Source organism: Stylophora pistillata, chromosome 4 (genome assembly GCF_964205215.1).
Source record: "Stylophora pistillata chromosome 4, jaStyPist1.2, whole genome shotgun sequence".
Taxonomy (NCBI): domain Eukaryota; kingdom Metazoa; phylum Cnidaria; class Anthozoa; order Scleractinia; family Pocilloporidae; genus Stylophora; species Stylophora pistillata.
In genome coordinates, this window is record NC_142522.1 from 44,242,111 (window position 1) to 44,265,483 (window position 23,373).

At 37.0% G+C, this 23,373-nt stretch overlaps 2 protein-coding genes and 2 long non-coding RNA genes across 4 annotated transcripts; 2 read left to right on the forward strand and 2 right to left on the reverse strand.

Moving 5' to 3' along the window:
- The first annotated feature begins 2,177 nt into the window (after window positions 1-2,177).
- Window positions 2,178-5,414, forward strand: LOC111326670 (uncharacterized). The gene is made up of 2 exons (XM_022930723.2): window positions 2,178-2,285; window positions 3,148-5,414. Exons 1-2 carry the CDS (start codon window positions 2,255-2,257, stop codon window positions 5,253-5,255), a joined length of 2,139 nt encoding a protein of 712 aa, XP_022786458.2. The 5' UTR covers window positions 2,178-2,254; the 3' UTR covers window positions 5,256-5,414.
- A 420-nt stretch (window positions 5,415-5,834) lies between these two features.
- Window positions 5,835-23,370, reverse strand: LOC111326624 (integrator complex subunit 5-like). Its single transcript, XM_088756960.1, has 25 exons — window positions 23,277-23,370; window positions 22,823-23,027; window positions 22,024-22,151; window positions 21,470-21,521; window positions 21,202-21,304; window positions 20,819-20,914; window positions 18,774-18,963; window positions 16,371-16,503; window positions 15,654-15,717; window positions 15,135-15,235; window positions 14,445-14,506; window positions 14,094-14,266; window positions 13,663-13,771; window positions 12,720-12,842; window positions 12,146-12,213; window positions 11,292-11,512; window positions 10,378-10,487; window positions 10,195-10,228; window positions 9,512-9,678; window positions 8,842-9,056; window positions 8,330-8,400; window positions 7,447-7,595; window positions 6,951-7,055; window positions 6,575-6,635; window positions 5,835-5,989 (listed from the first exon to the last, which is right to left on the reverse strand). Exons 1-25 carry the CDS (start codon window positions 23,304-23,306, stop codon window positions 5,886-5,888), a joined length of 2,874 nt encoding a protein of 957 aa, XP_088613086.1. The 5' UTR covers window positions 23,307-23,370; the 3' UTR covers window positions 5,835-5,885.
- On the forward strand, window positions 15,366-20,756 carry LOC148733942 (uncharacterized). Its single transcript, XR_015999999.1, has 3 exons — window positions 15,366-15,518; window positions 15,666-15,779; window positions 20,469-20,756. It is a non-coding gene; the product is annotated as an uncharacterized LOC148733942 (long non-coding RNA).
- Window positions 19,437-20,475, reverse strand: LOC148733943 (uncharacterized). The gene is made up of 2 exons (XR_015999998.1): window positions 20,218-20,475; window positions 19,437-19,982 (listed from the first exon to the last, which is right to left on the reverse strand). It is a non-coding gene; the product is annotated as an uncharacterized LOC148733943 (long non-coding RNA).
- Window positions 23,371-23,373: the final 3 nt, after the last annotated feature.

Here is a 23,373-nt window from a genome sequence, read left to right on the forward strand (position 1 = left end):
GAAATCCAGTGTAATTTGCGATGACAATAACTGCTAAAAATATTTCTAGCTTTCCAGTTAAATTTTCGATATGAAAATGTTGGTGGTTACTCATTAGCTGGCGTACAAGAAGATATCGTCGATCTTAAAATGGCTCACTTTGCAACTCTCATCAGCAGTAGTAATGGAAAAATAGCCCCTAAAAATCATTGTCAGAAAACAGATTGCCGGGGGAACTTTTATTGTCTGTGCTAAATGTTGAAAAAAGAAAATGTAAGAAAACTAGCTGTACGACTATCGAAAATCTGACAATTCCGTTTTCATAGGGGGTGGAGTTATTTACTTTGAGAACGTGCATACCACTTGAGCGTCAATTATGCCCGCAAAATAATCTATTTGGTTTTAATGCCAAAGGTCGATTCAAAATTGAAATTTGTGCTTCTCAGCTTCAGAGAAAGCTAGACTTGAAAAAAGGAAAGGTTCTTGGTTTGACTCAAGATGAAAATGTGTTTATTTTGACGAATATCGAAAATCTCGACTCTCCAATCGGAACATAAACAAGTAACATATATGTACACCATCCTCGCAGTGAAGCACTATTTGAGCAATAGTGAAAAAAAAAACAAAAAACAAATAAGATGAAAACTAAGACGAAAAGAAACGACCCATTTGTTTTTGTGCTATCAATGGAACTTTAGGTTTTTTCCAATGTCATCTAAAGTTCGGCTGACAACTTTAAAATTTACATCCCGCCTTTTACACATATGGTCTGCCAAAAATTGTCTTCTCAGGGTTCTTTTGAAAGTTGAACAATTTTTCTCCGCTGAAGAATCATTATGTCCCGATATAGGAGGGAGACGGACAATCCTGTTAAGTGTAAATATTAGTTGATGGTCTTCACCACCAGTATTCTGGAAGTCAAATCCGATCTCCTCAGTAAGGATGAGATCAGTTGAGCTATGTAAAACCTGGTTGGTTTCTAAGAGCTAGCCGAAGGACTTTTAAGCAAAACTGTCTTTAAAAAATTGAGGTGTTATTGTGGAATAAGTCAAGTGTAAAAGAAAAGTACACCCCAACGCCAGATGTTAACTTATTAATGTGTGAAGGTAAACGAGATAGAAACTGTACAAAATAGAACGTTTTAAAGCTAAATGCAATGAGACTGCTCGCACACCCATAGATTCATATATCTCGGCAAAAAAAAATTTTTTGTTCATTTTCTTATAGATTTTGCATTATTATCCTGCAGATCCTCAGAAGACAGAGTAATCTTTACTAATTGAAACTTGGAAGGAAAATTGATCTCTTGTGAATTAAAGGAAGAAAAAGGAGATATTTTTATTTTAGGAAACATTTAGTAGTCTGCCATTTAACAATTGCAGACTTTCATCTCGATTTATTTCTTTTTCATTCAGTCATAATTCCATCGAACAAACACGTAAGAGATCTAACGGCTTTAACCAAGCAGAAGCGTGGGCTGCTAACTATTTTATTAAAGTCAAGAAGCCGTTTTATTTGATTTACAAAACATGATGCAGTCAAAATCTCTACGAGACCGCGGGACAGTTCAAACTGCAATAGTCCCGCAAAAGATCATTAGTATGCCAGTTTCGTGTTACCAATCATACTCGAGTTCGTTTTATACGTGGTTGTTTCCTCTCGTGACCTTATATCATGATGGAAAAACTTTGCAACTACTAGGGAAAAGAACATACTTAGCTGATCTACATTATTTCAGTTGCTATGAACAACACAGATAAGTAAACCTGCTCTTAGACAACAGAGACAACAAAAACCGAAAAGGGTGATATTCTAAACATTACTTAGCTGGGGGAAAAGAAAAGTATTTATCCAGGAACAATAGCCGGTTTTGCGAACTCAAATACATTCAAGTTTAACTTGAACAAACTGTTCAAAAAGAAAAAAATGAGAATTGTATTGAGAATTCTTTCAGGTACCTGGTAAAACTTCTCTTCAACAAACAATATGATTAGCTATTGTGATAACTATTTATCTGAAAGACGATAGGTCAATGTCAACCATAAATATTATACAACCTCAAAAGGCTCCCATTTAATGAAATGAGGGAAACAACCATATGATCAAACAATCTTTCTGTAAAGATGTGCAAAACAAGTAAACAACGACAAATATTTAGGCAGATTCATGCAGTTGGACTCGTGCTGAAACCATATAACAGGAGACTCTCCTTGTGGGCAGAATCATTTTCTCACGGACTTTATTGTGAGAAGTTATTTGATCAGAAAAGCTTTGCATGGGAAAGGGTTCAGGACATAACATACAAGGTATATTTCACCTCGTAAATTTCATTCTCTTTGCTGATATATTTTACAACTTAATGCCATTTTTCCCCAACATTCGTTCTTTGTATCCTGTTCGCAGAACAGGATAGGGGAAGTTTCAATTAAAAATTTTAGGAGAGAAAAAAATTAGGACCTAAAAGTAACTTGAATCGAGTGCATATACAAGTCTTGATATATATATTACAAGAGAAAGTCTAGTGTTATCGAAAAAATACTTTTTGTACCTTGTAATGCGGAAATAATATTATCATGATGCCATTAAGAATAATATAGTTTAATACTGCATTTACTCGTATAATCACATATTGGTGGATACTGTGCTTATATGGTTTAGATCAATAAGGTTCTTACTAAGAGAAACTCTCTAAGCTCTCACCCACGAATCTTGCAGGTGTATGACTCAAAAATGTATTAAATGAGCTTCGCTCAGCCATGCAAGATAAGGGAAGTTCGAACACCCTCGAAACCTTTTGGAAACACAATCAAACAAATAAAAAATAAAATCCATGGTAAGTTTGGTTGGCGGTCACTTATTAGGATTCTTTGCTTTGATTCATTCATTTCTCAAGTAAAAAGGACGGTCACCTTACTCAGTTCCCTCAGATGAACGCGGGACGTTGTTGCTCAAGTCCTTGCTGGTAAAAAGTTAAACGCAATAAAATTACGGTGGCAACGCAACAATTTTGCCCCAACAACTTGAAACGTGAAACAATAATTCAAGAAAGTTCCAAAGCTTTGCTATACGAATCTGCTTTTCCCACTCAGAATGAAGTTAAAATCGTCGATTTGCATGTAGTGGTTGCCAATCATTTCATTAATGTCAACGTTTTCACTCTTTCGATAGAAATGACTCCACGTTTCCTGGGACTGATCTTCTTTTTGGCATGCACAAGTCGTGTATGTTACGCTGACGTCCTTAACGATGTAGCAGATAGAGTCGAGGATGCTGACAAGAAGCTTGCCGCAGAATTAAAAACGTTCCGGAACATTTTGGGTGCCTTGTCCCGCCAGGTGATGCTGCAGCAGCTGTTTGCTGAAGAACGCATCAGATCTGATGGCGACTCTGGCGTGAAGCAAGTACGTCTCGGGCACGACGGCACACGAAATTACTACTCGGAAACGCACGGATTTTCTAACAGGCTGCTGGCAATTCACGAACACGCCAATAACATTCGCACAGTGGGCTTGGGAGAATTTGTTGGTGTTCTTAACGGAGTGGAATTCAGGACCAGGCACAATGATTACCGTCTCTTCATGCCCAATACCACGAGCAGAGACTACCATGCTATTGAAGAAATTCCCTTTCCAAAAGTGCCCCCACAAGTAAAAAATAAAGGCAGTGTAGACAAACAGGTCGTTGAGATGCGTAAATGGTTCAAGGCGTGGAAAGATCAAGATCATACAGTAAGAGATTACAGAAAGTACTTCAAGCCAGTACTCTGTTACTTGGAGGGAGCATGGAGCACTGCAACCGAGGATATTGACGAACCTTTCGAGAGCGACCGGCATTTCATTGACGCAACATCCTGGTTTGACTTACAAGAGAAAGTTCGCTTTACCTCTTACACCGGAAGAAAAGACAATATGGAGAACTTTTCATTTCTGCCAACTACAATTATAGATATAATCAATGGCACTATCCCCGTCTTTGCTCAATGGAATTATCGGATTCTGTGTCACCCCTTAAGTCGAGACGTCCCACTGAACAGGTTTCGCATGGTTGATGAGCTGCATTCAAGACTTCCTGCCGAGCGGAAATATGAAGAGCAGACAAATACCAGAGCAGCAAGATTCCAACTCAATCCCAAAGACTCCGACAAGTGGTCCGACGGTTTCAATAATAATCCTAGATTTACTTTGCTTGATGAACTCATGGGAGAGATTCCTGGAAAGGACAACTACCCAGGCGATCTAACTGATAACGCATTTAACCTGCCTGCCCAGAGTATGAATCCCAAGAAACCAGGAAAACTGAACGCTGCTTACTACCATCGACTTTTCAAAGTGCTGGAAAGAGACGCCATGGGACAGGCAATACGGCACCGTGGTTATTCAGATGTAAACCTGTACGTGGCCATGAACAGTCAACCAAAAGTAGCCGGTATGAAACTGAAAACTTGCAAAGGACCAAAGAACAAACCACGTTGCAAAACGGTCTCTCAGAAGTACTCATACGCCATTCCACTAGAAATAATATACATGACGCCCCTGAACAGTTGGAATCCATTCAAGCTTGAGTACAAAGGCTCAGAGAGGGAGCCATACGGAAAAACAGTGTTTCAAGGCGGTCGCTCTGGAGGCAGAACTCCTGATAAGGCTTACAATGGTACCAATAGTAAGAAGTATTACCAGACACCATCTGCATTTTACACAGGGCAGGAGATCAGCACTGATTCTGCAGATACAGCCAAAAACAGCGTTGGTGTGTTGGACAGGGATGGCAAAACCGTAAGGATCTGTCGAGCTAGTGGAACTCGGATCTTCTTACCAGATATAGACGGTGTTGGCGTCTTGCGTCAACGTTATCCCATCATGCCTGTTCACGGAGAGGGAAGCGCCATGTGGAAAGAACTTGAAGCAACGAAAGATCTCCTCATGAAATCACAATCCTATGGCTATCTCTATAGAGAACCAATTGCAGGCTCTGGTGTTTTGCCAACAGCACCTACAGACAGACCACTCACACTTCGAATGGCAGACGCTACAAAGACTCCCCCAGGTCCTCATCAACATGAAATAACTTTAAAAGCTCAAGAGGTGAAAGATGCAAAGACCGGAAGAAAGCCTTCTTTTAGAAAGCTGACGACGACAGGAGCTGGACACCAACATAACATTGTTGTTGCCTGGAGAAACAACAATTGGGAGATACGACAGTGCGATAAATTCGATAATGAAGAGTACAAATGCCGTGACCAACATGGCATATACCTAAGTGAAGATAAAAGCGTGTAGTAGTTTGAAACACCATTAACCTCTCACGAGGAGGCCCCAGATGATTGTTTGCGAAAGCTGTGATTTTTGCCCTGATGAAATATCCCAAAAGTCAGTGGCAGTGTATGAATTATATTTGAGGATCAAAATAATAAAAAAGTGGAAATAGAAGTTTAACAAGTGAGTCCGATAGTGTCTTCTTTTTAATTTAAAAGTGTAGGAAACAGATCAAAAGTTATCGCCACATAGCATGAATTTCCTAGCCATTAACAAAAAGAAATATCCATCCATTCAATTCCCTCCTGAAAACCGTCCATTTATCCGTCCGTCCATCCGTCAGGTTAGTCCTAATCGCGATAACAGACAAACGGAAAAAATATTTTAAAATGAATCTTTTTTTTTTTTTTTTTTTTATGTATTGTTGACTAAACACTCGAAGCTAAAGCTTTGCCGTGAACACGCATTTACAAGGGAAAGATTGGGCACGACATCGTAATATGGAATTCGATTATCCCAACCACCATCTACCAAAGACCCCTTCAGAGAACGCGGAAATTAAAAAGGAGAAGAAACCAAAACAAAGCAAAAAAGACAAATAAGTGAAGTTAAAAATTTATTGATATCAACGCTGTACAAGTCTTATAAACAATATTACCAAGATTCGTCAAACACACGAGCATAATGATGACCAAGTTTTTCAATGTTATTCACAAAGATCGCCTTAACCACTTCCTTCTGAGTTTTGAAGGCTGTTCCTGAAAAAAAAAACCATACCCCATTAATCAGCGGGTTAGAGCTACGATCGCTTGTAGAGCTCAGCGCAATCCTGGTGACATTTAGAGCCCTAACTCAGCTCGTTACGTAATGTTCCGAAGCACTCTTCTTGGTAACGAGAAGTATACCAAAACTAGACATCTTGACTTCACAAAAGAATGATGTCACTCGAAATGACTCGCAGTGGTGTGCTATTTCCTTGTACAAAAGTGTTACAAACGAAGTTAGAGAGACCTTCCCGTGACTTTTCTCCTCTTCCCCTTTTTTATTACAGGACAAAAAAAATTAAGATACTAAAATTATTAGCAAAATATAGCAAAATTATAGACCTTCCCGTGACTTTTCTCCTCTTACCCTCTTTTATTACAGGACAATAAAAATTAAGATACTAAAATTATTCCTATTTATTACAAAGCTTTCTGCTTCACAAAGCGGCACAACAGGCGCATAAAGTAAACATAATGAGGTTTAGATATCACGATTCCAAGGTAAAAGTAAAAGGAGATACATCCGAAATGCGAGAGAATAGGAATTGTGAATCCCACTGAAATAAGAAGTTTTATTACCTTGCTGCCACCTTTGCCGAGTAGCTTCTGGTGTCATGGCAGAACTTGGAGGAGGAAATTCCTTTTAAAAGGAAATACAACATCATTGTAGGGAATATGAAATCAGAACCGTACTTCGCCTTATTTTGTCGAATAAAAGTTTTCATGTCTCTGGATATGCATATGGTTGATATGATTTTAATCTAACATTTAAATACCAAAAGTTGGCTGTAACCCACGCATCTGTGAAAATTTATCAAGAAATTATCCATCGTCAAAACACTTTTACAACGTCGTACAACATGCCTTTAATTTGAGAGCTGTGACAAAGTCGTTAATCGAAATTTGAAATAGTACACCACGGCAGAAAGACAACTATACACTGCTATGTGCTTACCTTAAGAACTTTCCACATGGTGTTGAGTATGGTATAAATTTCCTTTGGCTTCAGGAGACCAAATACAGCACCAACCCTACTGAGCGGGGGAGGCAACCAACTTGCCTTCAAAAAGAAATCAACGTTACTGACCAGCAAAGTTTTTCCTTTTCAAACGGAGGAGACTCGGGCTTATGTCTCCACACATGAGATATGTTCATTTCTTCGTAATGACTCTCAGTGTAACAAAAATTGAGTGATTACTTAAAACTCTTATAAGAGCGGTATGGAAAATTCAGTTTTTGTCTTTTCAAACCCAAACTTACAAAATGAAACTGAATGACGAGGACCATTCTCGAACTATTTTGTTTTAAAATGGAATAAAAATCCAGAAATGAGCAAAATGAAAGGAAACTTCTTGTTGTCGACGAGAAACAGCTTCTCAACTCACTGTCACTTATTTCATAGGATTCGCAATGTGACTACAGCCTACACATGGCTTCTCTATATAACTCACCTTTGTCATAATGTCTGTTATGAAACACGTGACTTTAAAATTCAACGAAGATTGGTCAACTGTCGAGCCTCTGTATACTTCCCAGGTGGACATGACAGTTGCTAGTAGACTGGAAACTAAAGGGCTGCATTTGGAAAGTGATGAGACACCTGATAAGGTGAAATGACACAAAATTATGAGAAATATCGGCCCTTTCTTTGCCATGATACCATTTGATACCATTTGATACCATTTGATTTAAGTGGATGATAACACAGTAAGCTTCAGCTTTAGCTATGAGCTGTGCAGTTCGTTAAAAGGCAAGCGAGAGCAGAAATAAACCAATTTGGGTTATCGTCACTTAAAGCTTAAAAATTAATGGTTAACCCTTTCACTGCCAAGATTGTTAATTTTCACCTTTAGCTGTTACACATTTCCTTGTATATTAGTAATGAGAATTTGGTGTTAGATCACGATAACAAGTTCTACCTGATAAGTTTGAGTATTCTCGTCAACTGTTTGCTGAATAATGTATGGATATTATAGGGAGAAGTTTCAAGTTAATCACTTCTAGGAGTTACAGGGTTAAGTGTTCTTGGACGATGTACTGCGGTTCGCTAAAGGCCATGAATTCAATGATGACTAGATATCTGGGTAACATACCCATACATACATACGACGGAACAAATCTAAAAAACCGAACACTCAATCAATCCATTGGTGCTAGATAGAGAACCCATTTTATGCCTTTTTTTTTTTCGTACTGATATAGCATGTTCCGTTTTAACTCTTGCACAATTCATGAACTTTACACCTTCGTGATGTTTCTAAGATCTAAACACAACCACAACAAGCATATAAAAATCAATGACTAAAAATATTCCAAAATAAGATAACCACATACCTCTTGCTACAATGCTCACAAGAGCCCACAGGATTGGATTCTCGTCAAATGTTTTCTTTATCCGTAAGTCGCTGTAACAAAACATCAGAGCAAGTGTGTTTGGATAGTTTTCTTAGTGTTCTCGAAAGACAATAAACATTGTCCACATATTACCATGAAATGCGTAAATTCTCGTTTTAAGCACACATAGTCATTTTCCACACTAACATAAAGCGCTGCATTCCCAAATCATGTTACTCGATTTCCACATCTGAAGATTGAAAGGCCGTTATTGTCACTACCCTGAAATTTTCAGCTCTAATACAACAGCTCTAATACCTCTTGCAAGGTAAATATTTTGAAAGAAGAACTCAATATATACATGTTGGAAGGATGCTTATCGAGTTCAGAAATCAGAAAAACGATACCCAGGGTCGTGTTTCAAAAACAGCGTAAATAACAAAGGATCATGCCCCGGTAAACTTTTCCTGATATCCCAGGGATGCGCTTCATGCTTATGTCAACCTAGCTACCGTTCTATTGTAAACTTGAGACTTTCATCATCTGGCCAGTCAAAGCTAATGGGTACAACATCTGGACAGACGAGCTCCATGAGCAGCAGTGATAATGAATCCACATATTTATGATGAAGAGTAAGATTAGAATTGTCTGTATCTTCCTGGTCACATGTGCACAGCATGAACACAACATCCACAAACACTTGACTCGTCCGCTGCCATACTTGCGCCTAAAAAAATGAATAACTACGTTTATTTCAAATTGATCCTCCCATTCCTTGTTAGCAATAGAACAAACAAGCGCTCAATTTCACCCCGCAATTATTGGACGATGATAAAATAAAAAAATCAATTTATGACAAAATAGGAAAAGAGAGACAAGAGTCGCTGTAGACAGGAAAGGTCAGGTGCAAAAACAAAACAACAAAAGGGAAGCATTTGCTCAAGCAAGACAGCTCCTCCTTAGTTGGTTTATTTTAATGTTAGAAGATTTTTTTTTTTTAATCTATAAAAGATCGTTATTTTTCCTCGACTCAACCACATCATCACAACTTAAGTCTATGTTTTCTAATTCAGAATGCTATTACCAGCACTCAAACACTTTCCATCATTTCACGAAAATTTCTTCATAGAATTAAAGATAATAAAAAAAATATATTAAACAAGGGTAAAGTAAGTATTTTACCTCAGGTGCATTTGTTCTGTTGTTTTTCTCAATGTTACCCACAATTCCACTGAAGAAAACCGACGATGGAGTTAAAGGTAGGTGCGAGGAGATATGAGGGTTTCTGTTTCTCTCCAATAATGACACGTTGATCTTCGTCAAGTCCTTCTCGGAGTCACTTGGTTCAGCTTTCAAGAAAAATTAATCAATCAGTAAGTAGGCACAAGAGCATACATGTAGGACAACATTAACTGAGAAAAATTCCAAATTCATTCTGACCATAATTCCATAATTATTATAAGAGGTAAATGCCCATGGTACTCTAGGGCTCTGCTGGTGTCTAACAAGCCTCAGACGGACTACCTGTCTCTCATGGCTGACAAATCTCTGCAACGCAACTATGGCCCCCCATTTCAGTGAACTGAATTTTACAAAATTTTATTGTAACACACGTAAATGAATCCATATCAACCTACAGTAACAGAAGAATTAACAGATAGAATAATGCTGAGAATAGCTCTCTATGGTTTCTGATGGTCCACATCCAAGTTGACCAGGTGACACTCAACATTAAAAGATAGATGGAAGCAAAACCCATGAAAAACCCTGGCCTATAGACATCAACCACATCCTTAACAGTGCAAAGTCTGAGCAGCATGAACTGAGAGTTCTAAAGCTTGCTTGATCATCATACTCTAACTAACCTGGTAAAATCCCACCAAACAAGGAAACATGCTCCTGTTAAGAACAAAATGACATGAAATTAAACAACTACCGAGATATGAAAATATCAAATGCACAAATGTATTCTTTCCCACATCTAGTTAAATTTAGAGACTGAACTGGTGCTGTTTATGTTTCCAACTCTTTTCCTTCATTTTTGCTACCTTTTTAAGTGTTCCCTCCACCAGAAGTCTCATCAAATAAAGTCTGCATCTGTCATCTTTGGAGAGAAGAAGAACCATCTCTCTGCAAAGTTTGATTGACTTCACTGTTTCTGCAGGAAACAAATTGAAAACTTTTCAATCAAATGGTGATTAGATATGATGAATATATGAAGTTCATATATTTTGAACTTCATATATTCATCATATCTGATTTATCATCACGGGTTTATTACGAATCAACTTAACGGCCTGCTCCCAGTTGGCTTGTTAGCTCAATTGGTAGAGCGCTGCACTGGTATCGCAGAGGTCAGTGGTTCGAATCCCGTACAGGCCTGATTTTTTTTTTTCAGGTCTGATTTTCGCTATTGCATAAATAGCGCTCTCTACTGCGAGGATCGTGCATCATACGCAAATGGTGATTGATTGATTAATAGGCTCAGTGCAAAAGAGTCGCTTCAAAAGTGCTCCAAGGTTACTGAATTCTTGCAAGTGACTTCACTTACTGGTTTTTAATGAAATAAACAACCCCCCAAAAAAGAAAAAAACCATTGTGTTCTTGTATGGTGGTGTTCTTTGCCCCAGTTCTTTTCATGCAGTTAAGATACAAGGCTGTCTACAGGTAAAGTATCCATCCTGTTCCATTTAAGAATGGGGAGGCAATGAATATTTGCAAGGAAATTGGATGTCTTCCTGAAAATTAGGCCTTTTTTTTAGAAGGAGTGCAAACCAGCAGGAAAAAATTCTGGCCTGTGTTTAAGGTCATTTGTGCAATTTACAAAAATATCTCACTGCAACAAAATGATACTGTAGTAAGCTGAAATTCTTTCTTCCTCTGAACCTTAATATAAAGTACAATAGTCAGACACACAAACCATGCCGAGAATTGATCATCCAAAAAAATAACAGGGTCTCACCACGAATGTTTCCATCTTGTTTTTTCAGTTTGTGTAACAACTTGTAGAACAGCCCCACACAGTTACTACAAATTTTCATTATGTTAGAGACTTTGTCTGACATAATTTTGTCCAATGACAGAAGAAGCTCCAGAGACTTTAACGAGACCTCCAAGTTTGGATGAATCAGTAAATTAGTCAGGAGGCTGTGATGTCTTTGAAGTGATGCACACATCTTTGACCTGCATTGGTTGGAGATTATAATATTTGAGGTTCATTAACCAAACTTTTCATTTAAAAAATTAATTACTCCCTGAAATATAATTTTCTTGCTGAAATACAGAAACAACAGGTCTCTCCTAAAAAAGCTTCAGGGAAACACATAACTCAGAAATGTATTGAACATACTTTACTCTGAATGGAATGGTCTGGGTTTGAGTCCCAGCTGGGTCAATGGAATGGTCTGGGTTTGAGTCCCAGCTGGGTCAATGGAATGGTCTGGGTTTGAGTCCCAGCTGGGTCAATGGAATGGTCTGGGTTTGAGTCCCAGCTGGGTTAATGGAATGGTCTGGGTTTGAGTCCCAGCTGGGTTGATGGAATGGTCTCGGTTTGAGTCCCAGCTGGGTCAATGGAATGGTCTGGGTTTGAATCCCAGCTGGGTCAAAGGAATGGTCTGGGTTTGAGTCCCAGCTGGGTCAATGTGTTCTGTTCTTAGGCAAGTCTCTCCCCTTCCCACCCCATAGTATACTAGCAAGAGTATAGATTGGTTCCAGTGAACAGTCACAAAAAAACCTGAAGAGGGGTGATTTTCCTTTCTTACAAGCCTGCCTTACTTGAGTTTAGCAGCAATGGTTTACACTTGTTCCATCACATACCTTGGCAGATTTTCACTTTTGCTCCCAATGGAAATCAATTCATGAAAATTTCTCAACAAAGCCAGCAACTTAAAAGGAATGACATAAAAATATGATTACAACTTGTCTTTATTGATGTATTCACGCTTATTTTTTCAAAAATTCATTCAGCTTTTCTGTAATTTATCTGGCTTGAAGTTATGTTCCAGTTTGGTTGAACACTGATTTTCATTAGTTAAGCCATGTTTTTCCAACAACAAAACAAAAGAAATTCTGAAATATACTTGGTATATTCCTTGTGTTGCTTTTTATTCATTTACCTTAAATTGTTTATTAACCTTTGAGAGTCAAGCAAAAATAGTCTAATAAATTTGAAAGACAAATATAACTACTTGGAAAATGCACTGTCCTATAAATAATGCTGAAATTTCACCATTTTTTGTCCAAAAGTGCAACAATTATCAAAATCCACTTTGAATTCATATTTGTTCTCCCTTTAAAATACTGGATGCAACTTCAGAAACTGACTTGGTTGAAAAAAAAAAACTGGAAAAACTTCCTCACAATCATATATTTGTGGCTTAAAGCTTGGTACCTTTTTTGAGTGTGACGCAGTGCTAGGATACTTGACAGTTGACAAACATGTTTTCACGACATCATCCAACAGCTGTGTATAATACAGCTCAAGATCACAATGCAGTTGAACAAATAACTGAAGCTAAGAACAAACCATCACTATCAGACAAAAAAAACCCTTCTACACTGTTAATATCAAAACAAAAGGACAAACTTAAAGTTTAATCTGTTTCTGATGAAAACTGGCTCTTCCCAGCACATGCTTTCTAGGGAGCACTGATTGGTCTCCATCACTTGAACAGGGGCATGTTGAATGAGAGCCCCAAATAAATGGCTGTCAGAGAGGGTAACTGGCAGCTAAGGAACTAAAACCTGACTGTCATCTTTGTAGTTATAAAGAATCATATCATCTCAATATTAATCAGTACTTTTTTTTTTCATTTCAGGCATGTTAATAATGCTTACTAATACATTTTGAAGAATTCCTCTTTTTTTGAGCAAAGTTGCAAATTTTACCATTTTCAGAGCCAGTTTTAATTGAATCTGCATACAGTTCAAGTGACTGGTAACAGCTTCTACAGTTTAACCCGTCCTATGTGCACATGTAGAACAGAGTGCTGTGCAGTATTTGCCAAATCTAAGAAAATAGATCTGATGCTTAAATGAATGCCACATGTTACCCCCCACCCACCCTCCTTCCTCTGCAGAAATTCATGACATTCCTTTCACACTCCAAATACTTCAAGTACACTAACACAAAGCTGTCAAATTTCAGAAAATGCAGTTGCTCATACATTAGCTCTAACACTTCAATCATTGAGTGGGGTGTCAAGGAAAACTGTTTGCAATAAAGACCAGAAAATGTCTGCAGACACATATCTGTGTAAATTTTTTGCACCAAATGAAGGCTATTCTTTATCCAATTCATTCAGTTTCAAATTGATTAATATATAGATTCTTACAGATTGAGTGGATCTACTGTTCATCAGAACAAGGTTGAGAATCCCTGCTGCTGAAGTCCGTCCACTGTAAATGGAAATGGTGACTAACATTTGAAAAATATTAGAAACCCTGCAAAGTAAAATAGAAAATTAATTTCAATTAGTTTTTCAATAAACTGACTAGTGCATGGAAATTATGGGAGAAGTTACATCTAATCTACACTCTTGGGAGTTAAAGAGTTAATTAAAGGGAACTAGCAAGACATTAAGCAGCAGTTATGTAATAGTGTGCATAGTTACTGTTAATAAAAAAAAAGGATCTATTGGTCAAGGAGGCTTGTACATACACTTAAAAAATTTAACTTATTATGCCCCCCCCCCCCTTACATTTGCACATACATGATGAAACTTTATGTCATAAGGGAGAAAAAGGGTTTGTCTGAAGTACTTACTTGTTCCCAGTTGAGGTGATTAGTGCCTGGCACAGATCTTTAGTGTAATGAGACATTTCTGTAAGAAATTCACTCTCTGTTTTTCTGGTGTCAAGTGAAGCTATGGTTGTGCTCTTGCAAAACAGGCTGTGCCTCTCAACAGCAATATCCCTAAGTCTGGTCAGCAGTAATCCCTGCAAATTCACACATTTGACTTACGTTTATTTTTTCAAGAGCAAAGGAAAAAGACACAATTCAAGTTAAAATCATTCAGTAGTTGCTATTATGATATTTAATTGCACCTGACATGACAAGTATAATCCCTTTATTCCCAGTGTTTCATATGAAGTTATATAATTATTATTAACTCACTGTTGTTAGGCTGAATGTATTCTGCAACTCAGCAGCTTGTGCCAAATCAATCTCCTTTGACCCTGTAATTAGTTAGCAAACACAAAACCAAAAATTATTAAAAGTAAGACACATTTAGGTTATTTACCCAAGGTCTAACCCAAACTGCAGTTTTATGCAAGTAGTGGGCCTCAGGAATTCTCCATAAGAGGGTTGATTTAATAAGCAAATGTCCTTCCACTGTTAACTTTCTGGCCTTTTAACACTGTTAAAATAAATTTTCAGATAAAAGATTTCACCAAATTGAAGATGGCTTAGAGGGCAGTTTTGTTAAACAATGGCTAAACTTGGTTTAATTAACCAGCCCTTGGTGTTCCCTACAGCACTGTAGAATGAGTACTTAGCTAACAATACTCAAATTGTAAAAAACTTGTATAAAGTATGCACTCCAAAATAGTTTAACATATTGGGCAAATTAAAAAGAGATACCAAAAGTCAAGAGATGTCCCCTTGGTTAAGATTTCAAGAGTTTACTTGTTGAATTTGTTGCTTCTTCTACTTCTCTGAATTCTTAAACTTTGAGAGCATTTTCCCTCAATTAAAAGCTTAAAAATGCTTTGGTCGCTTAAATAAAATATAGATTTTAGACCGTCTTTCATACAGTCAGTGTACTTCATGAAAATGTATTGAATTTTGTATTTTAAACGGCACCTCTATCTGCAGGTTTCTGACAGTTTTCAAGAAGAAGCTGAAAGACTTCAAGTGCTCCTTCCTCGGTGTTCTTTATGACATTGACAACTGATGACACCAAGCTGAAAAAAATTGTGGAGGTAAAATCTTCAGAAAGTTTTCATGAAAATATCTTTCATTTGATAATTATAGGCAATGCATAGCATTTATTAATTAAGATTTAAAGTCAAACATGTCACTAGTTTTTTGCTTCTCAGCAGGTATATACAAGGTGGTGCATTGCTGAAAGATTATGCGCTGAATGACACTAAATTTTCGATTGTGCAATCTAGTGGAAAATGTAAGATTTTTCAGCTGAAGGAGGGATTAAGAAGAAAAACAAACAAACCATTTCTAATTAGTATGGTGAGAGACAAATCAAAGTGCTGGAGAGGAAATGTTATTTTGTTTGTGTGTGTTATTTAGTCATCAGGTATCACTAGCTACTTTATAGTCTAGTCAAACCACTGCTTTATTTAAGACTGATTTGAATTAGTTCACCTTATTTTCCAGTCCCCTCTTCTCTTAGACTGCTCCAGCAATTGAAGAAGGACTTCAGGAGTCACTTGCAAAGAACAGAAAAAGGAAACTTAACAGCTATACACAGTCAGTCAACTTAACCATCAGGTATTACAATCATTACTGGTTTGAAAATGATTGTTTTGAAACCAGTTGAATGTTCCTGTTTTTTTTTTCCTATGATACAATATGAATCATGACCTGAAACTAACATTTAAGTACATTAAATTTATAACTAAAAAGAAATTGAATTGATTTAAAAACTTGTAATAAGAAAAAAATCTGAACCATAATATAGTTATACTAAGTGTATTACAATTAGATTTATCTACAAGTCTAATTACAAGTCTAATACAAAGAACTGCTGTATGGGTCTCACGACTGAGACCCAAACATTATAGTCCCATCTGGTGCAACCTAACTCAGGCAATAAGTATTTATAATAATATTAAGTAAAGGACAGGCACCATTTTCTTCCTTCTTTTCTTAGTTAGCATACCATGGAGCTGCATCCATGACCATACCCTTTTTCCTGCCCTACATGTTCTTGGGCCATGGCATACAAACCCCTTGTACTGGAACGTTTTTATGTTTTTCAAAGAAAGGAGAGGGCAGGGTCTTACAGTTCCTATGATAATATATTTTAAATGAATTCCTCAAACAATAATCAAACCCAAAAATAAAAGAAACAATACTTACAGGCATTAATAAATTCAGTGATAGTTCCTCTCAGTAAGTTGGGTGATGATGTAGCAATGTGTAGAAGAAAAGGAAGAGTTGATAACTGTTCTTCTCTTTCAACATTGGACTTTGGAGAAGTTGTGATACTTTCCTAAAAATTAATGACACAAAAAGACTTAAAACTAGTTTAATTTGACTACATATAAATGCTGTGGAGGAGTTGTGATACTTTCCTGAAAATCATTGACACTAAAAGACTTAAAACTAGTTTTGATAAACATATAAATGCTATGGAGAAGTTGTGATACTTTCCTAAAAATTATTGACATGAAAAGACTTAAAACTAGCTAGTTTAATTTGATAAACATATAGATAGATAGACGTTTATTGAGAAGAATACCTTAATAGCAGCTGGAAGCTGAATTGCAAAGGTGTACAAATTATGTAAATAGAACTATACAATAAAATCAAACCTAAAAGGGAACTAATTTACATATACAATTGTAATAAATGTTAGTTAAAATGTCTTGCACTTGCTGGAATGAAAGTATCTCTGAACCGATTTGTTTTAAAGGAACTCTAAATTAATGGTATGCGTCGTGGTAACTCCATAAGTTGATCTTGGTTATCGAAAGGCAGTAAGTGGCACAAACAATCCAAGGGATTGGGGACGATGTTGTTAAAGAATTTTAAGCAAAGGTCTTCTCTCCGATCCCTTCGGGTTTTCAGCTCTGCCATCTGAAGCTAATTGAGCCATTGAACTAACCACCTCCCGGTTAGCTCAATGGATAGAGCGCTGGACTGTAGTGCGGGAGGTCAAGGGTTCGAGCCCCGGCCCGACCAACACTCAAGGTCTTAAAATAATTGAGAAGAATTTGCTACCCTTCTAACATCAAAGAATGGTTAGATATTCTAGTCTTCTTGGATAGGGATGAATAAATGGAGGTCCTGTCTCCTGCAGGGTTGAGGCAGGAGACGTTAATTTCCCACCCACGAGATTACTGTGTGATGGATGTCCTCCCCTGGAGTGGGATGGGTGGGTTAGGACAGCAGGTCCACATCAGCTATTACAGCTGCCAATTAATCAACCTGCTTAAACAAATAAATGAACTTCAACTTCAAGCACTTCTCTATAATGATTATCATAACCGTATATAATTTTCAAGGCTCTCTTTTGGACACGCTCGAAACTTAAGCTCAAATAATTGGGGAGACTATAATGGTAGACCTGTCTTCCATAAAGTAAGACAGATTGAATACAAGCAACATAAAAATTTACTAATTCTGGTGATGGTACCTTAGCTCACTTTAACTGAGTTAAAAAGTAAACGCACTTAGCGGCGTTTTTAATCGTCTCAGTAACGTGAGTGCTCCACTTGAGGTTGTCTTGAAAATACACACCCAGTAATTTCACGACACTAACAGCACTAACCTTAGAGCCATTAATTTCTATGAGATCGTAGGAAGGAGGGGAGCACACAAAGGAAACTCTTAGCTCATTACATTATTTCGGATGGAGTTGAAACGAGTTGAGTGTTGACCAGGTAGCTACTTAGTTTATCATAGACTGAACATTGCTAGGACCACCCTTGCTTATGATTTCATATACTGTCATGTCATCTACATATTTTATACAATCCCTGGCTGATGGTACTTTCAAATCGTTTATCATAACCAAGAATAGCCACGGTCCCAATTTTGTTCCCTGCAGTACTCCTGCTCAGACCGATCCCCACTCTGAGAGACAGTCATGTGCAAGTTTGACCCTTTGTTTCCTATCTTTAAGAAAGGCTATTATCCAATTAATGATGTAAATGATATAAATGCTGTGGAGAAGTTGTGATACTTTCCTAAAAATCATTGACACAAAAAGACTTAAAACTAGTTTTGATAAACGTATTTATTTAAACACGAAAGAGCCTTAGGTCCCACTGGACCACTTGTCAATCAACCGTCGTGTGATGTAGAACTCTTAGAGTCAAGTCAGCTTGAGCTACAGCTACTCCAAAGCAGTGAGCAGCGGGTACATTCCTCAAAATTGTTTTATGTCTTCATCACAATACAAGAATTTTTGAGATTTGTATTTCCTTTCTCCAATGGAAACTGTCTTTATTTGTGGCGGTAAATTTGGGATCGAAGTAGGTGGTTCACATGTTACCTCATGCCACCATGCTGGTGGAAGTAAACAACAGATATCTCATTAGCTTCTTTTGTTCGTCTACCAGCATTTAAATTTGACCCACACATGTCAAGGGTGAGTGACAAATGAGCCAAGGTCTTCCCAGGGAAGACTTCCTTATATAGCGTGCCTTCGTGTTTAATGCTGTGCTTCAAACTTTGCTTTGGTTTTACATTCTTTAAAGCTGTTGATTTCATTTTCTGGTTTGAAACTTGTGAAAGAATAAAAACAGCTTTACTTACATGAAACATGGCCAGGAGGTTATTCTTGACTTCTTGTGAATGTTGAAGAGAAAGGTATGTGAGAACGTGCACTACAGTGGGGGTCATGACAAAGGTATCACCACCCCCTCCCCCTAGGGAATGACTTGCTGTGTATTCTTTAAGAGCAGCAGACAGCAACTTCGGAATAAACACCTGATGGAAATGAGACCTGCAGCAAAAAGTTTGTCTTTTAATATTCACTTCATAAACAATAGACTATCAAAAGAAACTGATATACACAAAGTTCAGGGACAAATTACTACAAATCACATTTATTACGTTATTACAAAGTTGCATCAAAATGTTTAGACATTAGATAAAACCATAGTTAATAGTAAGAGGATAAAACAGTGCAATGGTATTCACATGTGTTGAGAGGTGAATCCTTGCCAAGCGTTGTTTAAGAATGACCACTTAACAAATAGAGAAGCCTTGACTGTGCTCTGTTCTGTAGTAAAGCACACAGGAAGTGGCTAGAGCACTCAAGAAGTGTAGGGAGAAACACTCAACTACGTCTCGTGTTTCTCCCCACTTCTTGAGTGCTCTAGCCACTTCCTAAGTGCTTTACTACAAAACAGAGCACAGTCAAGGCTTCTCTATTTGTTTTATAATAAAGAATCCGTTAAATTACCCACACATTACTTGCAATTTCCAAACAAACTTTATTTTCAAAGCAAACAACAGTGTCGTCAGCATGCTCTATACTCTGACAGAGCATACTTACAAAAAGCCAATCAGAATCCTTGTTAGAATGGAAGACCTAACTTGATTGGATGAACAAGACCAAAGCTGTCAAAATGTCAAACCATCAAAAGCTATCACGAAGAATCGCAAATCTTGCTTAATAATTCGAATGCATCAAAGTACATATTTTGCATACAAAAACCAGTATCTGTAGTAACATGATTAATGAAATCCAGCCGAATTTTGGCCCATGAAAACCTGGACGTTATCAACGTGACAATTTGAAAACAACTGCTTAAAGCTTGTGGTTGGAACTTGACAAACTGCTGCGCTGTGTTGACCCCCAGAGGCTAGTTGTCGTACCAAACTTTATCTTAAGATTTCACGGCTTGCTTTGGGTACTGAAAAAGTGCTTCGCAGGCAGGATTTAACTTCTGGATAGGTCAAGCTCTTTGTTGCTCATTTCGTGGAGGTTCTTGGCAACTTTTCTTTCACTACACCAAGCTATTAAAAAAACGGCAACGAAAAAAAAAAAGATTTTTATTTGTATTTTGGTGTTCATTTTCTAGAGAAAGTTATGGTTGTTGGTTAGAAACGTGTGTGTACTAGCCAGTTTTAAAATCGTCCACTTTTCTTGATTGTTTTTTTTTTTTTGGCAAGAAAGTTTAGCAAATGTGCGTCCACTCTATTCGAGGTTTTCATATGGTATTTATTATATTTTTGCAACAAAAAAACTCACCTTCAAAAACGCGGATAGCCCATTTCGTGGATTGTTTGGTTTTCTTTGTTTCTGCTCTTACAATTATCTCGTCTATTGCGGCACTTGACATGTTTTCAAATCTTTGCCTGTTTAAATTGCCGCCGCGCTCATTGTTTTCGTAATTAACTTTGTTGGAAACCTCACTTTCAGTTAAAGGGTAGGTCGCATTGTCAGACAGTATCCTCTAAATCGATCGATGCTAACAGCTCGTTTTCTCTTTCGTCTTCTAGGTCGTAGAGAACTTCTGGGTCGAAAAAAAACCCAAGAGAAAAATTCCGCATTTGGTCCGCCATGTTACAAATTGGCAGATGGCCTGACAGCTTCAACTCCATGTTCTATACTCTGATAGAGCATGCCCTTTCAACCAATGACAGCACACGTTATATCTGAACTTTATTATAAAACTCAATAGAAGAGTCACAGTGACTTTGATAAACATATTAATCTAAGAAAAACTCTACAGCTTACACATGTGGACAACGTAACAAAGAACTAGTAAAATTTTTCTTTTCATGGTGCCATGATCTATACATACTACTAGAATTCTCTCCATAAGCAAAGCAAAATTTTGTAGACCTACCCAATATGAGCTACAACCCAGTCCAAATGAGGAGAGCTGTTCATTGCTATTTGAAGCAGACACTGCACACACACATCAGCTTCACCACTGCCAACTCTGGTAACAACAACAACCACATTAGCTGCCACTGATACAATATGCTAAATATCTAGTAACTACAAGGAACTCAAAGATTATTGCATAGTTGCTTATTGCAATTCAAATTCAGATGAACCAGTTATTAAATTGAAGCAATTATCAACTGTGATCATGTTTACCTTGAATTTACATTTTTGAATAACTTTGAATTCAGTTAATTTCTGAGAGTCACAGTTTAAGGAAAAATTTCCCCCAAGCCATTCTTACACAAGAAAGAAGTTACACTGCATATAAACATAGCTTACAATTTGGCACTGCAGTGGACTGTAATATCCATCAATCTTTGAACAGCAGGATATAACATCCACTTATGAAGACCCTCACTTAGCGACATAGTAATGCCAGCAGCTGCAATCAAAATATAATTACTCAAAAAAAGAAAAATTAAATTTGTTTTCTATAACAAGTATAGACCTTTACTAAAATCTATTACCATACAATTTGATATGCAAAGAGCAATCACATTTTCAGGGTATTTATTCCACTTGATTGTCAGTTGAGTGCAGAACTAACCTCTCCTTCCATTATTCTTTGTGACAACTTGCCCAAGGAGATTCAAAGACCACTGCATAGAAATACATTTAAAAAAAACAATACTATGAGATTTCATCAGTGCATTTAATGCTAGATAATTTTAATTTCATTTGTAATTAATGGGAAAGTGATCCTGAAGAGGTTTTGGTTTATTACAAAATTAAAATCTGCAGTATTGCATAATTACAGTTACTTGTTATAAACAATCATATCATTTTATAATTTATTATAAAAAAGGGACAGTTTACAATATGATACTGATAAGTAAGGTTCTTGAACAGTTTACTTTTGTTTCAATGAAATGATCATTAAAAAAAGAAAATAAAATAAAAGATAAAAACAAAAAAAAATAGAAAAAAAAAATTAAAAAAAAAAACAAACAAAAACACAGATACTAAGACTAAACACTCTGATCTACTACTAATAGTAGAATGGTGTCATTTGCTCAGCTTAGGAAAGATGATAACAAAGATGTGATATAAAGGTAAGCCACTGTATTTATAGTCTTTAAATCAAATGATCTGAACACTTACCTGACAAATGAGTGGTGCCCAGGCAGTAGGGTTATTATCAACAAATCTGCAAACAACTTCACTGACATTCTGTAAAGCAGATATCAACTCAGGATCCAGGGCATCTGGATGAGAGGCAACTGTAGTCCCTTGAATGCATTAACAAACTAACCTCAAAATAGTTCTCTTTATGCATTTGTTTGATCAAAATTAATGTGCATTTTGAGACTTCAAAAATACTTGCACTTTGAGACTTCTCTACCTACCCACCCCTGATGATAAAACTGTTATTACAGTCTAAAGATACCAGATATTACATTTAGCTCTACTGTAGCTCATACATCAGTGACATACAGTATATGATGCATTTTGTAACCAACAATAATATAAAATTTCTTTAATACACTGAAGCCTCCCTATAAGACATTAGGATGGTTCAATAATTCAGACAGTAAAATGATGGGCTTGTGCAGTTTGTACCAGTGAAAATTTCTATGAAAGCACTTTATTATAAAAAGGATGATTGGAATCATTCTCAATAGTTGGAGAGTTCCTTTAGCAGATTATCCAAGAATGAACAATGTAGCGAAAAAATATAGCTAAAAGTAAAGGATCCGATCCCACCGACACGCTATCAACACATCAACCGACACACTACCCACGAATTGGTAAGATTAACCAACCAAACAAACAACCACAATTAAAACCAATGTTACTCACAACTTTCAATTCGACAACAATCTTAGCAAAATCAGCTGTATTATTCTACGTAAAGTAGAACTCTAAATAAATCTGCATACCCACATCAAAAGTTACATACCAGATAATGCTTGTCTTTCTAACTCTACCATATATTTTTGGACAGCTTCATGAAACACATCGCAGAGTTGTTCTAATACAGCATGCCTTGCACAAGGAAGAGAGTGTAGTAACGCAATCGCACACTGTGTTTTCTCAGCGTTGGACAAGATTTTCCCTGTTTCATCCTTGCCACTCAGAAATGACTGCAGACGAAGCCTTAAACTCTTGTTTTTAGGAAAATGAAAAGAGAAATTGTGAAGGTTCACTGTAAGTTTGTGTTTAAATCAGTTCAATTCAATTTCTGGACTAGCAAAAAATTTACGAAAACGTGCATGGACACCAGAATTTGTAGAACCAATCATTTGAAGTAAGGTAAAAGAAATTAAAATAAGATTTCAAAATTATGGGTTGAATAGTGAAGAAAAGGAATTTAAAAAGCCGCAAAGCCTTAAAAAAAAAACTCCGATATTTACCTTGGATTCTTCCGCTACCTTGTCCGCCATTTTACATTTACTACTCGTTCCAGTCTTTTTCTCATGTATGAAGTCACCGCAAACAAGTAATAACAAC

Bases quoted from the DNA above. Each gene is read 5' to 3' on its own strand.
- LOC111326624 (XM_088756960.1), bottom strand. From the start codon at position 23,306: ATGGCGGACAAGGTAGCGGAAGAATCCAAG. The intron at 16,504-18,773 runs GTAAGTAAAGCT...ATTAATTTTTAG, and splicing joins ACCTCCTGGCCATGTTTCAT to GAAAGTATCACAACTTCTCC. The intron at 7,596-8,329 runs GTATGTGGTTAT...TCACCTTATCAG, and splicing joins TGTGAGCATTGTAGCAAGAG to GTGTCTCATCACTTTCCAAA.
- LOC111326670 (XM_022930723.2), top strand. From the start codon at position 2,255: ATGGGAAAGGGTTCAGGACATAACATACAAG. The intron at 2,286-3,147 runs GTATATTTCACC...CTCTTTCGATAG, and splicing joins TTCAGGACATAACATACAAG to AAATGACTCCACGTTTCCTG.